The sequence below is a fragment of the Cebus imitator genome, unplaced genomic scaffold, assembly GCF_001604975.1.
Source record: "Cebus imitator isolate Cc_AM_T3 unplaced genomic scaffold, Cebus_imitator-1.0 Scaffold642, whole genome shotgun sequence".
NCBI lineage: Eukaryota > Metazoa > Chordata > Mammalia > Primates > Cebidae > Cebus > Cebus imitator.
This window is the reverse complement of record NW_016107957.1, coordinates 646,313-663,179: the sequence shown is the minus strand read 5'-3', so window position 1 is coordinate 663,179 and position 16,867 is coordinate 646,313. Positions and strand designations below refer to the sequence as shown.

Below are 16,867 nucleotides of genomic sequence, written 5' to 3'. Positions count from 1 at the left end.
TTTTTTTTGAGATGGAGTTTCGTTCTTGTTGCCCAGGCTGGAGTGCAATGGCACGATCTCAGTTCACCGCAACCTCCGCCTCCCGGGTTCAAGTGATTCTCCTGCCTTGGCTTCCTGAGTAGCTGGGATTACAGGCATGTGCCGCAACACCTGGCTAATTTTGTGTTTTTAGTAGAGATGGGGTTTCTGCATGTTGGTCAGGCTGGTCTCAAACTCCTGACCTCAGGTGATCCACCCACCTCAGCCTCCCAAAGTGCTGGGATTACCGGTGTGAGCCACTGTGCCCAGCCTTTGCTACCTCTTAATACGGCAGGAGACTCGACTACAGATTCTCCAGCCAGGTAATTCATCCATTGGAACAAGATACTCTTTCACTAAAATAATAATAATAATAATAATAATAATAATAAGTTTATCTTTCCTCAGTTTACAAGAAAAATAAGGGATTAGAGTAATGATGAAATTTATTTTATATATTTTTTCCAACTCTTTGGCATCTAATACTACTTTTCTGAAACAAAATAAATGTATAGATAAATATTACATGAAACACAAAGGAATGCCAATCATGCCTTACATATACACACACAATTTTATTTTATACCCCAAATATAGCAACAGTTTCTGCCAGTAAAATCTGCCTGAGTCACACGATGGACTTCAACTTATCAATATTTTGTGGGACTTGTTCCAGGAAGATCACTGTTACTACTAAATTTTCTGCCACCTGAATGTCTTTGACAGCTGGGTGGTCAGTGATCATTAAAATTATCTACCCATTTTTCAGAACTGTGAGAGCATATGAAATGATGTAACACAGACCACTTCTGGCTCTCCCACCTCTGTACAGAGGGCTCTGATAAAGGTGCTCTCAGCTCAACCAACTTCCCCATTCCCACTGCCCACCCACAATCACCACACTCTGCTTCCATGAGCCACAAGGGCTTTACAAGTGCTGAAACAAAAAGGGTGCAATGGAAGATCATCTTCAATTTTGAAGCCCTCACAGGCAAACATATAAACAAACAACAGCATAAATGCAAGAAGGGCTTTCATGGAGGTATGGCCAAAGTCACATGAAGTCAAAAGATTAATCACTGAAACCTTTCTAGTGAGGCCAAGGGAAGTCTCCTAGAGTGGGGACATTTCAACCACACAGCAAGGTGGGCTTAATGGAGGGGCGTTCTGGGCAAAGAAAACCGCTCCCAGTGTCTGGTGTGCCCTAAGCCCTCTTGCAAGTTCCAGCTCAGACCACCTCACCCTCTGGACTTTGCTATTATATGAAGACACCCGCAATCCTGGCCTCATCTCACTTCCCATTTCACCCACCACTTCCCAACTGAAACCTTAGATATTTATGCACAGCTTGTTTTTAAAATATCTTCCACACTCTTTAAAATAAAACTCCACTGTTGATACAAAAGTCACTGCAGACTTCCACCAGGTGACCAAATAGTTAATGCAGTAACCTGCAGGGGACGTATGAGCACCAAGCACCAAGCTCTGCAAGCTCCCATCACACTCTTCAGTAACATACATAAGCATGCGAAGCAGTAGGGCTAAGGTCTCACACGTCTTAATAGTATTTATTTTTAAAAACTCTAAAGGAAACATATTAAAGACACTTCTTGATTTAAAATAGTATGTTATATTTGGAAGGCAAAACATCTTCAGCATAATGTTTATATAAAGTCAGAAATTATCAGGTACCAGATTAAGGGTGATCTAAACTTAGTACTACTAACTGGATCACCATAAGAAGTGTCCCTCACTGTACATCTCAATGATTGACAAAGATGGAAAAAAATTGCCTCCTCCAAATAGGGGTCTGATGACAGCTGGCATGATTGGATTCAAAATTCACTACAATGTGCTAAAAGCTACCTTCTGCCTACATTTATTTTACAGGAGGCTTTTGAATCCCATAACATCTTTATGCCAAAAGAAAATCCAGCATGATGAACTATTTTATGTACTGGGGTATATGTGGTTTATGTTTTACCTTCAATTTCTTTTTCATTTCAGAAGTGTCTTGAATCTTCTTATACTCTTTTATCTCTGTGGTCTGAATGGCAGTCTTTGATTTCACAATCCAGTTCGACAGCTCTGCACTTATAGCATCAAACCTGATTGAAGATTCAGAGGTGACCATTTGTCATGTTTTCTTCTATTATTTTACTTGACTCCGGAAAGAGTAACCCAAATGCTCATCAGGACTATGTGCTTTTAACACTCCCCCAAAAGCAATAACCCAGAAATACGGTAACCAAATAAGATCATATATTTACAATTAAAAGTATGAAAAGAGTAATAATATTATAGTGTTAATAAACACTTGAAGAAAATAATCAAATAAAAATTTTTAAAACTTTATATATTCAAATAAGTTTTACCTTTATAAAGAATCACTTGTATTTTTATAAATGCTTGTAGATAATAAAAATCAGATTTGGTTAGATAATATCAGCAAAGAACAAGTACAGACATTCCTAAAGTTAACACCTTCTTTTCTTCAATATGTAATGATTGAGCCTCACTAAATGTCAGGCATTGGCCTGGGCTCTTGATATAAAAGTGAACCAGATACAAATCTCAGCTCTCAAGGAGCTTCTAGTCTAGTAAGCAATGGAAAGTAGCAGGCATTAACCAAAGAATTTGCTAGGTGCTAGTTCCAGGAATTCCCAGGAGTAGCTTCTAATCTAATCGGGGCATGGATGGCTTCTTAAGAGGAGAATGACAGCATTACATTGAGGAGTTTCCCTTGCCAAGGGAAAGCAAAGAAAGGGAAGAGCACATTTTGTACACTGTCAAGTATTAGTTAGGTGTGTCTGGAATAATGAGTACCGAACTCACAAGGGAGGGACAATTGACGATGTGGCCAAGAATCACATGGACCAGTTACGGGAAGGCCCTGCAGGACACATTACAGAGTTTGGACTTAACGCGAAGGCAGCTGAGAGCCAAGGGGGAGTTCTGTGCATGGAACTGACATGATTCTATTTAACCTTTAGTGTTCACCGAGGAGAAGGTATTAAAGACAGAAAAGAGCAGAGAACAGGCTGTGGTAGCAACGGGAGTCAAAACTAAGATAGTAGCAGTGGGAAAGAAGATGAAAAGGACAGGTCTGAGACATGTTGAGAAGATTGGTTAAAATCACAGCAGGAGGAACAAGAGAAGCCAGGATCACTGATTGCTGGCCCCTCTACCTGGCCCCTTTCTAAGTGTTTTATGTCTATCATTAACTCAAGGAATCCTCACCCTATAAAGTATACATTATTATTATCCCTTTTAGAGATGAAGGCACTCCACGCACAGAGGTTTTCAATAACTGCCTCATGTCACAAAGGTAACAAGGGATGAGGCTGGGATTCAAACTAAGATGGTCTGTCTTCTTAACTATTACCCTCTTCACATAGCTTCTCAGTACGTTAAGCAGTGACACAAGTTGTTACTGCTGATTTCTTGTGAGACGCTTTGCTTAAAGTGTTTCTGGTGAATAATGAATATTTTATCTTTTCATCAAGGTAGATTTTCCCTGTAATAGGTGAGGGATTTTGTGATGCTCTAGTTAACAGCTGGGGTCAAGGTATTGCTCAAACAGGGTACGTTCCTCCTCATCTTAACAACAGCTTTCTATACAATCTTTTAGAGAAGAAATGGCCACCTAAAAATCACATATTTACAATGACCTTGGAGACTCAGTCAACGTCTGCTCTCAACATGGGCAAGAGTGACACAATAATCACAGGTCACAGGAACAGATAATCAATATTCTAGGAAATAACTGTCCCTCTGTACCCTGAGCTGGTAAAAACAACCACACAGTAGCACCAGGGGAAGAGAACTGGAAGTGAGCTGCCATTTTTTAAGCATACATTTTAAACGAGGCACTGCATTGAGCAGTCATTTAAGGCCATCAATTATTGGGGTAGTTCATTTGAAGGCAAACTAAGAGTGGTTTCTACAGCAGACAGAAGATATAAAAGGGTCTGGAAATGATGTTACATAGGCATGGTTAAGGATCCCCTGTACTTTAAGACAATAAAAACTGGCATATAAAAGTTATCTTCAAAGACTGAGGAGGTCGTCACATTGAAAAGGCTATGTGGCTCCATATCACTCCAAAAGAACCAGCACATGTAGGTAGACTTAGAGGAGGCAGAATTTGAGCATAAAAATGACCTTCCTAATAATGAGATTTAACTGTAATGAACAGATGTATTCGCGGCTCTATTTGTCCAAGAATTAACTGAAGGAATGTCTGCCTCAGTCAAGTCGTGGAGTCAATAGCTGTGGTCCTTGCAGCTGGTTGCCCATGCAACAGACACCCCCTCTCTATAATTCTTCCTTGCTGTCAGAGTCCCGCAAAACACAACTACAGAGACTCGAAAGACCAGATAGTTTCAACCTTCCATGCACCCAGGGCATCAGCGAGAACAGGGCAGGAGTCTGCCAAGAAGACAAGGCTAAGAGTAAAAGCCAACACCCAAGAATGACAGAGACTGCAGATGGAGGGTTGCTGAACCACACCCTCCCATTAAAACAGCCCTACCTCCAAACCTCTTGTAATATGGGATCACCAATGATCTCATTGTTTAAGACACTTTGGCACAGTATTCTGTTTCTTACAGCACAATGTACCCTAAACAATACAGTCATGTTTAAAGTAAGATTTCACAGTATGTACCCTAGTCTTCTACAACCTTCTGTGCTTCCAAATGTGCAAAGTCAGTATTGGAGAGATACACTGCCAGATATACCAAGCAGATAATATGCACTGAGGAAATGTGAGATCTGTGCTAATATTAACATTAGAAGCATCTTCTTCCTGTGCTGTCTTGGCTCCAAAAGTAAAGGTTCCTCAAGGGCTGCTTGCAACTCAGAGGTATGCTGGTCCTATAGGAAGATGCAATTAGGAGGCAGAAACATAGCCTTATTATCAAAATAAAAACCATCTGGTAACATTGGAATGCTGCTTTGTCTAACAAAAGCTAACTTGGAGGAAGCATATAATTTTCATTCAGGCCCAGAATAACTGCCCATTTGCCCAAGAATGGGATTCTCCTATAAGAAGGAAAGAGTAACGTTATTCAAAGATTGTTTGGAGGATTACCTGCTACAGTTCATGTCAGGTACAGTACCTGCACACAGTATAATATAATAGAATAGCTGACATCAGTAAAAGCTCAATATATGTCAGCTGTGATTATTCTTCTTCTAGAGATCCTGAGGTTTTTTTTGGAACCAATAAGACTAAAAGAAGTATTTAATGCCAAAGATGGATCTTTAATCCAAATATGAAGAATATGTTAATTAATCTGACAAAGAAATTCACAAAAGAAGCAACAAAACATGAAAAAGAATAAGGGGAGAGGGGAAGAAAAAAGGACACTAGAATTCTTTTCCTATATTAAGTATTTTTAACGATAAGAAGAGGAAAGAGATTCCCGAAGAATAGGGATGTCTACCTAAAGCAAAATTGTCAAGTTGTGAAGTGAAAGAAAGAATAAAAAGAGAGATATGGACAATCATATCCTTCCAAGGAGAATAAAGGGAATGGAAAAAAGAAAGGTTCGATCACAAAGTTCTCCAAATTGAACATAGGATAAATAAAATCATCCAAGAAAATTTAGATGCTTAGCTAGTGCCAAGTAGAATATTCAGAAGACAGGGGCAGTGAGTGGTTTACTAGTTGGATTTTCATAACAATAATTATGTCTATATTTGCATATGATTAATGATAATGCAGTATGTACAATATTGCATTTGAACAATTTCTCTATCTCTTCTCACTTTTTCTTAGCTTCAATATCCACATGGATCTGTCTCTTCTTTGGGGGAGGAGGAGGAGGCAGTTCCTGCTTAGATTTTTTTGTAGTTACTTGTTCTCTTACACGAACAGTCTCCAAAAGGTCCTTCTGAGGAATCTGAGACATCCCCAGCTTTGCTACAGCCTGAGTCACCTGAAATAAAAGCCATCCAAAAGTTCAATTTTTATAACAGCTTCGTTGAGATGTAATTCACACGCTATAAAATTCTCCCTTTGAACTTTACAGTTTAATGGTTATTAGTATATTTATACAGTTGTATAATCCTCACACTCTGTCTCCAGAACATTTTATCACCCCAAAAAGAAATCCCATACCTATAAACCATCACTCCCCATTCCCCACTTCTACCAGTGGCAACCACTCATCTACTGTCTGTCTCTGTGGATTTTCCCATTGTGGACATTGCCTATAAATGGAATTATAGTGCAAACAATCTTGTAATTGGCTTCTGTAGTGTTTTCAGCGTTCATTTATGTTACAGCATATGTCAGTAGTTCATTATTTTGTATTATCAAATAATATTGTATTGTATGCACAAGCCACATTTTGTTTATCCATTCATCTCTGTGTGGATATTTGAGTTGTTCCACTTTTTGGCTTTTATAAATAATGCTGCTAGGAACATCTGTCTACAAACCAATGTTTTATGTTTGATTAATTCATTAAAATACTTAAATAATCTTATTAAAAGATTAGATTACTTAAGATTTAAGATATTTAGATTATTTATTGGCTAAGTGTAATCAGTGACTGTGAATTAAATTACAGGATAGTTAAAGAATCTATTAAAACTTACTTTAGAAAGGTGATTTTCACATGTCAATTTTTCCTCAGGTATAAGGAACAAACTTTTTAGTTTGTTTGCTACTATTTTATATAAATTAAAACTAACCTGAACATTTAAATTCTAAATGTTTATCTCATGGCACAACATATGACCCAAATCAAAAAATACCTGGTTGGAGGAATCTTCCAGTCTCTGAACCAAAGAATCCCATCTTTGAGTCAGTTCCTCTGAGTCACTGTTGATCTTCTTAGATGCCTTAGAATTATCAAGTAATTGTCCCACATCCTGGCCAACCTCACTCAGCTGATCCAATGTTTGACGCTTCATTTCCATGTCTTCCTTCAAAATCTAATATTTTGGATATTTATTACATGACTCTCTTTTAACAAGACTTTATCTTTCTGTTCCCCAGTCAAAAAATTTAAACATATATATTTTATAGTAAAATGTTCATGCTCTGCAGTTCACTCTGCTAAAACGTAACTCTCATGGTTCCATATTGTTACAGGACAGCAGTCTAATGCTAGGCAATGAGCTGTAATCTGTATTCACTAAATTGTATGAACCATTAGCTATACAACGTTATGAGATCATAGGCTTACAACACAGATGCTGACAACCACATCACTTACAGCCAGACGTCGAACACTGACACTTAGTTCTTTTTGGTCTTTGAAGTTGCTGGTCTGGACTTTATTTAAAGCCTCTTCTTTTTCGGTTAACCAAGCTTTCAATAAGCACTAAAAGTAATAACAGAAGATGAACTTTATCTACCGAATCATTTGGTAATTCAATTAAATCATGTGTCCAAGTTTCTAACTTTTATCAGAGGCTTCACCCTTACCTGGGGATAAGAAGGCCTTCAAACACCTAAGTCTGAGGCACAAATGACCCAGAAAGATATCTTTCTTTAAAATATTATCCTTCTCAGATTTGTAACAGAACAATCTGACATTAGCTTCATACCTAGGTAATGAAACCTAATTCTCAAGGATATAGGTGGAGGGAAAAGGCTAAATCCAACTATGTAAGTCTCCAAAGGAATTACATTATAACTTTCTAGAGGCAGAAGAAAGCTAGGAGATTGTCTTGTCTCAGCCCCTCATTTTAGAGAGGAAGGAAAGAGAAGTCAAGTTACATGTCCGCGATCACTCAGGTAGTTAATGGCAGAGCTGGGTCAAGGGTCCACACCCCAAAACCAATGGTCTTTCCATGGTATCACACAGAAAATCCACACTAGCCTTTAATGTTCAACAGTAATTATAATTAAAGGAAGAAGTCTGAAGATCACCCAAAGCCCACAGAAATATTTTTAAATGTCATCGGCCAACCATGCATGTTTTCTAAGCAGAGGATATTCAGTCGTGTAGAGAGAAAATCCTGAAGAAGAGGTGGAAAACAACTGGAGCTACACGGAGATAATTCTTCCCAAAATGTAGCATTTAGGGCAGAAACCCTTTTCTATTTAGCAGGGAGGGGGAAAAAAAAGCTTGATTCTGTATTTGCAATGGAATCAATTCTTCCTCAGTGATTTTATTTATCAGTTAAATATTTAACAACTATTCCTTGCCTCTATATTTCACCACCCAAAAAAATGAACATTGGGGAAATAAGAGACAAATATGGATAGTGTCCTCTGCCTAGTGAGGCTGATAAGATATGCACATAAATAATGATGCCGTTAGGCAGAACATATAGATACTATACACACACACAAAAGGTATGGCGAAAATGTCAGATCATCATAGAACACAAGTCAAAGGTCAGTTTAAAACCTGAAGTGGTACCAGTGACTGAAATACCAGCCACTCTCTATTTTTAAACTATTTTTTATCATCAAATTAAAATTGCTTCCAAATTTGCAATTATTTTACTGGATAGAAGAGTAACACAATGGTTTTCTCTAGCAAGCAATGTCTTCTACTGTAATTACCATTATTATTATTATTATTGTTATTATTATTATTATTATTATTATTATTTTGAAACAGAGTACACTCCCAGACCGGAGTGCAGTGGTGCCATCTTGGATCACTGCAGCCTCTGCCTCCTGGGTTCAAGCAATTGTCCTGCCTCAAGAGCCTCCCAGCTGGCTGGGATTACAGCTGCCCACAACATGCCTGGCTGATTTTTTGTATTTTTAGTAGAGATGGGGTTTAACCATATTGGCCTGACCTCAAGTGACCCATACACCTCAGCCTCCCAAAGTGCTGGTATTACAGGCATGATCCACAGCACCCGGCTTTTCTACGGTCATTATTGAAGTAAAATTTTAACTATTCTATAAGACTCTTTGGCCTAAATACAAGGCTCACAGTAAATGTAAATATTTATAAAGCAAAATGCAAATATTTCAGAAATCAGAATCAGGTCCCTTTTGTGGTTCCTTTTAAGAAAAATCTGACTACAGATTGAGGGAAAGGAAGTTGTCATTAACGATTTATATTTGGACAAATTCTGCAACCTGCTTTTTAAGGTGTACTATCTGCCACCATATTTAGGGAGCCACAAAATATCATACACTCAGGTTTTTTCCCCTGAAGAAAATACAGTTGCTTCTTATGGATGGAAATGAAATGCATTTAAAAGAATCAAAATGAACATTGAGAGATGTGGGAATAGAGTATCTGCTTTTTTTTTTTTTTTTTTNTCTCACTCCTGTTGCCCAGGCTGGAGTGTAGCAGTGCAATCTCGGCTCACTGCAACCTCTGCCTTCCATGTTCAAGGATTCTCCTGCCTCAGCCTCCCAAGTAGCTGGGATTACAGGCACCCGCCACCATACACAGCAAATTTTTGTATTTTTAGTAGAGATGGGGTTTCACCATGTTGGCTAGTTTGGTCTTGAACTCCTGACCTCGGGTGATCTGTCCACCTCAGGCTCCCAAAGTGCTGGGATTATAGGCATGAGCCGCTGAACCCAGCCAATATCTGCTTATTTTTTTTAACCACAACTGTTTGGCATTTGGGGAGAAAAGTTTTTCTTATTTGTATTTTGTTTTGATGGTTTTCTGGAAGGACAGAGAATGGGCAAAGAGCCACCACTCCTACTGAAAAATTAAGGTGGCAGCTTTGTACAAGTTCATCTACTGTGGTAACACTTAGTGGAAAAACTATGCTGTTGACCCAGTGTTAAATCAAAGGTGTTGCTAAATAATATAAGATCCCATTAATTTCAATATTTATAATTGTTAAAAATCAAGAAAAAAATCTAGGTAATTAAGTTCACAACGTATTGAGTGGATTCATCATTCATTATTTACTGAGCACAAATTATAGGCTAGGCATTGTGTCAATACAAATTCAAACACATCACCAAACACAAATCCACTAATAACTATAATGGTCAAACAAATCGTGAAAATAGCCTATCTAAGTACTAACATTCCAAGTAATGAGAACAGGTCATATTAGTGGAGCCAAGGACATGACCTCTATGAATAAGCTTCATGATCAGTTACAAACTGGATGGAAATTTGATCTTTAAAATAATTATGTACATATTTTCCTTTCAAAGAAAAGTAAACAAGGCAACTTTTATTCTAATGTCACAATAAAAGATAGGTTACTTTTCACCATTTATTTTGCCCCTTATGGAAAACAGTTTCATACCTGTTCTTCCAATAATTCCTGCCATAATATATTGATTTCTTGTAACCTACTCCAGCGTTCTTCAGTCCAGCGGCATACTGCTGTCCAGCGCTCACCAAGTTTCTAGAACAAGAAGAAACCGTCCTTGGTCAACACAGCTTTAAGAGGGGGTTATCACAATCCTTGAAGAAATTCACGATTTCCATTGTTCTTTATTACAGCATTGCAACTTACAAAAAGCATTTTTATAAAAGTTGCTTTAAAATAACACAAACTAGGCCTATAAATGTATGAATTAGAAAAACTAATTTCCATAGAATTGAACAAATGATTTCACATAGCTAGAAAGCAGCACAACTAGAACTCTGTCCTCTGTATCTTTGACTCCAAACCTGCTCTTTCTGTTTCTTTGTGGTTTTTATATGAGAATAGGACATTTTTACATATAATTTCTAAATAAAGCAAACCTATCTACTTTTTGTGCGTCAAATTTTTCAAATTTTTATCTAAAAAACCAGCATGTCTATTTCTTAACTCTCTTTTACATGCCAAGAAAATTTTCATCTGTAGTACCAACATTATGAAAAATGGTTAACTTATAAAAACTGTTTCAAATAAGAGAATTTTTATAAGACAATTTAAAAAATGATTTGTTGTTTATATTATGTGATCCATAAAAAATTCCCCATAAGTTACATAAACTAGCAACAGACTCTTACCAGTATTAGCAATACTAAATAGGCAGATAAATTTGATTATTTAAAAAATCACTTCATGATTATTTCCCCCAAAATCATTTTATTACAATTTTATAATGATTAACAAATCTTAAAATTTATTTTTGTACTATATACATGTGAACAATAATTATTTAATTCATATTGTACTATTTTGATAGTTAATATGAGAATAAGCTTTTCATAGTGCAAAAGGTAGAAAACTTAGAGCCAGAAGATAGATTTCCAGTCTCAGCATGATAACTCATTGTGTATTTAAATCTCAGGAGCATTGCTTAACCTCGCTGAAAGTCAGATTCTTCACTGGTAAACAGTCAAGGCATGAATACTTAGCTCTTAGGTTCTTATAATAACTAACTACTGCATGGAAGCTTTAGAACCGCTGGCCAACTTTAAATATTACAAATGCAAAAGGACCTCATGTGATAAAATTATGGTTTGGTTTGGATTGCCTCATTTAATGAGACATCTTATTTAAATAAAATGGCAATGTCTTACAAGGTAATCCAAGCATTGCTCAGATGAAATACCAATAAATTTATTTGTTAAAGACTTGTAAAGATCCACTATTGCCTTTGTGCAAAAATAAGCAATTTGTTGGAGTTTCAAAAACTGTTACTGAAATTCACACATTAATCTACCAAAAACACTGGGATATTGAATCCTACTGGCTGAAATTCTCAAACTTCAGTATGCACATAATTTTTTCTTACATTGAAAATTCACTGCACTCCTCCCTCACCTAGATTTAGGTTCTGGATAGAGCCTAGGAATCTACATTTTAACAAATTCCTCAAGTGCTTCTAAGAAAAAGTCAGTGGATCACTTAATAAGATCAGTTCCTGTGTGATATGATTTATCTGTGTCTCCTTCTAAATCACATCTTGCATTATAACTCCTACAATTCCCACATTTTATGGAAAGAACTTGGTAGGAGGTAATTAAAGCATGGGGGCAGGTCTTTCCCATGTTGTTCTCATGATAGTGAATAAGTCTCAAGAGATCTGATGGTTTCAATAAAGGGAATTTCCCTGCACAAGCTCTCTCTGTCTGCTGCCATGCATGTAAGATGTGACTTGCTCCTCTTTCCCTTCTGCCATGATTGTGAGGCCTCCCCAGCCATGTGGAACTGTAAGTCCACTGCACCTCTTTTTCTTCCCAGTCTCAGGTATGTCTTTATCAGCAGTGTGAAAATGAACTAATACAGTAAATTGGTACCAGTAGAGTGGCATGCTGCTGAAAGATACCTGAAAACATAAAAATGACTTTGGAACTGGGTAACAGGCAGAGGTTGGAACAGTTTGGAGGACTCAGAAGAAGACAGAAAAATGTGGGAAAGTTTGGAACTTCCTAGAGACTTATTGAATGGCTTCGTGGGCTGGAACCAAGGTCCCCATGCTTTGTGCAGTCTAGGGACTTAGTGCCCTGTGTCCCAGCTGCTATAGCCATAACTAAAAGGGGCCAAGCTCAGGCCATGGCTTCAGAGGGTTAAGCCCCAAGCCTTGGCAGGTTCTATGTGGTGTTGAGCCTGCGGGTACACAGAAGTCAAGAATTGAGGTCTGAGAACATCCACCTAGATTTCAGAGGACGTATGGAAGTGCCTGGATATCCCAGCAGAAGTTTGCTGCAACGGTGGGGCTTTCATGGAGAACCTCTGCTATGGCAGTGCAGAAGGAAAATGTGGCCCACATAGAATCCCTACTGGGGCACTGCCTAGTGGAGCTGTGAGAAGAAAGCCATCATTCTCCAGACCCCAGAATGATAGATTCACTGACAGCTTGCACCATGAACCTAGAAAAGCCACAGACACTCAACATCGGCCCATGAAAGCAGTCAGGAGGGGGTCTACTCCCTACAAAGCCACAGGGGCAGAGCTGCCCAAGAACATGGGAACCCAACTTTTGCATAGGCGTGACCTGGATGTGAAACATGAAGTCAAAGAAGATCATTTTGGAGCTTTAAGATTTGACTCTGCCCCACCAGATTTCATACTTGATGGGGACTGTAGCCCCTTTGTTTTGGCCAATTTCTCCCATTTGGAATGACTGTGTTTACCTAATGTCTGTACCCCTGTTGTAACTAGGAAGTAGCTAACTTGCTTTTGATTTTACAGGCTCATAAGCAGAAGGGTCTTGCCTTGTCTCAGATGAGACTTTAAACTGTGAACTTTTGAGTTAATGCTGAAGCGAGTTAAGACTTTGGGGAAGCTATTGGGAAAGCATGATTGGTTTTGAAATGTGAGGACATGAGCTTTGGGAGGGGTCGGGGCAGAATGATATGGTTTGCATGTGTCTCCAAGCCTCATCTTTAATTGTGACTCCCACAATTCCCAAGTTTCATGAGAAGAACCTGGTGGGAGGTAACTGAATCATGGGGTTTCTTTCCCAAGCTGTTCTTGTGATAGTAAATAAATTTCACAAGACCTGGTGGCTTTAAAAAAACGGAGTTTCCCTGCACGAGCTCTCTCTTTTGGCCTGCCACCATCCATGTAAGAGGTGACTTGTTCCTCCTTCCTTCTGCTATGATTGTGAGACCTCCTCAGCCACGTGGAACTGTAAGTCCATTAAACCCCTTTTTCTTCCCAATATCAGGTATGTCTTTACTGGCAGCGTGAAAACGGACTAGTATCCTGTGCTTCCAAATCTTGTCATTATGCATAAGGAAGCTGGCGACTGCAACCAATCCCACCCATTCACCCCAAGAGCTGAAGTAAAGGAATCAATACCTGGGTACTCCTGTAAAGCACACACTATAGAATCATAACTGGGCAATATAACCAAAGGTGGGTTTTTCTACCCTTCTGGATAAAGAATGAGAAAGGACATGAAGAATAGAGGCAATATGTAAGTGGGTCTCAGACCACAGGTCCCTCAGGATTATCCAACTTTATAGGGCCCTTACCTGTAACTGGTCTTCTAGAATAGCTGTAGCACTCTCACCACTGTTTTCATCAACAATGACCACCATGTGAGTTAATGAATTTACTTTCACCTGTTCAGCCTCAAGATCACTTTGCAAACTCTAGAGAAAAAATTAAGATAAACCATTATTTCTACTCTTTCACATTTACCTATTTAAAATGCACTCAGTTGTCAATAGTAATTAAGGACACTTAATGAGGCCTCATATTTAAATTTCCAATCATTACCCTAAGTGTTCTACTAATGAAACTAATCCTATTATACATCTTTACATTTCATTATCAGCAAAGGTAGTTTGAGGATGCAATGTCATAACAGACTGCAAATGGCAATATCACCACTTTTATTCAAGTTCCGGCCTTCCCCAGAATTTAGAGCATAAAAGAGTTGAGCATCCATACTAGGAATTAAGACAAAAGTGTAGAAGTGGTAAAGCAAAAAAGTCCAGAGCTTAAACATACAAAGTCAGAGATCATTTTATCTAGTGTAGGATGGTACAAAGAGATAAGTAGAATGCTACATGATACTCAAGAGTTACTCTGATTACCTACAAGAGAACGCAATTAAGGAAGTATGGACACCTTCAACTCTCTCACCTTTTCCATGAGAAGAGCATAGTCATCGGATACATGTGTATAGAAAATTTATAGGCCAGGCGTGGTGGCCCACACCTGTAATTCCAGCAGTTTGGGAAGCCGAGGCAGGTGGATCACTCGTGGTCAGAAGTTCAAGACCAGTCTGACCAACCTGGTACAAACCCAATGCTACTAAAAATACAAAATTTAGCCAGGCATGGTGGCATGTGCCTGTAGTCTCAGCTATTTGGGAGGTTGAGGTGGCAGAATTGCTTGAACCCAGGAGGTGGAGGTTGCAATGAGCCAAGATCATGCCATTATATTCCAGCCTGGGTGACAGAGCAAGACTGTCTCAAAAAAAAAAAAAAGAAGAAGAAAATTTATTTAAACACTATCAGTGATGTTCTCAAATGCTTCTCAGAGTTGTGTTTAATGTATCCCTAAAGTTTTACTTATCAGTTATCCATGTTTCACTCATCAATAAAATTCTTCAATTTAGAGAGCATATTTTACTCTACCTTTCCTTATCTTCACTATGAAAAATTTGTCTCCTAAACTTGTGACCAAATTAAATTGCCCACCAAATTTTGGTTTCCCATTTAATGCCTGCTGCTTTCCTGGATTAGAGACGAAGAAACAGCTCTCCTTACAGGACTGGGTGCAGACACCTCTCAGAATGTGCTCTTCACCCACATACCGCATGAATGCCAACATGCTAAGGTTCATTTTTTGTTTTTTGAGTTTTTCAGTGGCATACAAACACAGTCAACTTGCTAGGCTTCTCACCCACTTACAGGGCCAAAAGAACTCTTCTCTAGTTGTATGAAACCTATGTACTTTCATAAGAAAATGGCACAGCACATATAGAATTTTACCTGCCCTTTCATCCCTGGCTCAGAAAAGTCTCATCCCCATGAAATCCACCCTGTGAGCTGCTAAATGAAGAGAACCCTGAAGAAGTGTCTCCACCTCGTGTTAATGATAGACGTCATCAGCCTCTGAGATGCTAAGTGCTGCTCTTTCGTATTTGATAAGGTATAAAAGAAATGTGAGACAGATTTACTTTATGTTCTTCGAGCAGCTTTTGTAGAGATTTTACATCGTCGTCCAGGGGGCAAGTTTCCATCTTCTGAATGCGCTCCTCTGTGAGTGTTAACCAAGTGGAGAGCTGCTGCAGCTGCTTCTTCTGCAGTTCCATCAGCACGTCGTGCAGTCTGTACGTGGGGAGCACAGCATTATTCCTACAAGCTTTTTCCCTGTGCAAAGTCAAATATATATTCTGGGCACTGGAGATACAGGGCAAGGGAAGGCACCCTAGTCTAAACATTCAAGGTAGCATTTAGCCTTTAAATAGAGAAGCCAGAAAAGTCAACTTTTATTTCTTCCTAAATGGAGTTCATTAAATGCAGACAAAGAATGCAAATAATGGCACCTCATATTCATATCAGAATCATTGTTTCTTCAATCAGGAATTCCTGCTTATTAAATAGGTGGAAATGGCAATGAATGCAGTTTGCTCCTTAATACACAATACATGAAATAAAATAAACCATGAGAAAGCTTTTAAAAAATTACAAAATGGAACAGTAGATCAATACTACATAGACCTGTCTTCATACCCAGTTAATGTTTAGCTGATTTTAATATTGCAAATAAGTAACTGTCCATATGAAATGTCTCTTCCTTTTTTTTTTTGAGACCGTCTCACTCTGTCGCCCAGACTGGAGTGCAGTGACGCGATCTCAGCTCACTGCAACCTCCACCTCCTGGGTTGAAGCGACTGTCATGCCTCAGCCTCCAAATAGCTAGGATTGCAGGTGTGGTCCACCATGTCCAGCTAATTTTTGTATTTTTAGCAGAGAAGGAGTTTTGCCACATTGCCCAGGCTGGTCTTGAACTTCTGGCCTTAAGTGATCCACCCACCTCAGCTCCCAAGCGCTGGGATTATAAGCATGAGCCACCACACCTGTTTTCTTTCCCGTTTTTGTTAAGTTCTGCATTCCAACTTTGGCCTTTTGGTTTGGCTAACACATCAAAGGGGAAACAAGGATCATGCAGAATTCCAGCAATATTACCCATAGAAAAGAGTCTTACTTTTCCAAGGCAAGTTCTGTATGATCTTGCTTTCACAGACATGCAGACACCTTCTAGAGCTCAACTGTGCAAAGCAGCCTGTGGAATTAAGTGCATGTCTTGGCTTTCCACTCACCGGGACTGTCTGTCCATACTCTCCACCCTAAGGGCCTCCCATCTAGCATTCAGCAGGGTCATCTGTTCCTGAATCTCAAATTCCTCTTCGTCTGTCAGAGTTCCTTGTGTTATCAGTTGGTTGCCTGCCTGCAGGACGCTGCCCACACTGCTCTGATGTGCAGTCAGTTCCATCATAAAAGCCTAGAAAGGGACATTGTTATGATTTGTGAGCTTCTCA

General features: G+C 38.8%; 1 protein-coding gene across 8 annotated transcripts in view; it reads right to left on the bottom strand.

Annotated features, from left to right (window-relative positions):
• LOC108295491 (utrophin) overlaps positions 1 to 16,867 on the bottom strand; it is a 308,974-nt gene that overhangs the window by 131,321 nt on the left and 160,786 nt on the right. For all 8 annotated transcript variants that reach the window (XM_017517718.2, XM_017517721.2, XM_017517722.2 and 5 more), the window contains 8 exons: positions 16,649 to 16,830; positions 15,503 to 15,653; positions 13,845 to 13,964; positions 10,228 to 10,329; positions 7,251 to 7,358; positions 6,787 to 6,966; positions 5,794 to 5,963; positions 2,003 to 2,126 (listed from right to left, as the gene is read on the bottom strand). In XM_017517718.2, the coding sequence (XP_017373207.1) occupies positions 2,003 to 2,126; positions 5,794 to 5,963; positions 6,787 to 6,966; positions 7,251 to 7,358; positions 10,228 to 10,329; positions 13,845 to 13,964; positions 15,503 to 15,653; positions 16,649 to 16,830 (1,137 nt within the window). The remainder of the gene's footprint in view (positions 1 to 2,002; positions 2,127 to 5,793; positions 5,964 to 6,786; positions 6,967 to 7,250; positions 7,359 to 10,227; positions 10,330 to 13,844; positions 13,965 to 15,502; positions 15,654 to 16,648; positions 16,831 to 16,867) is intronic.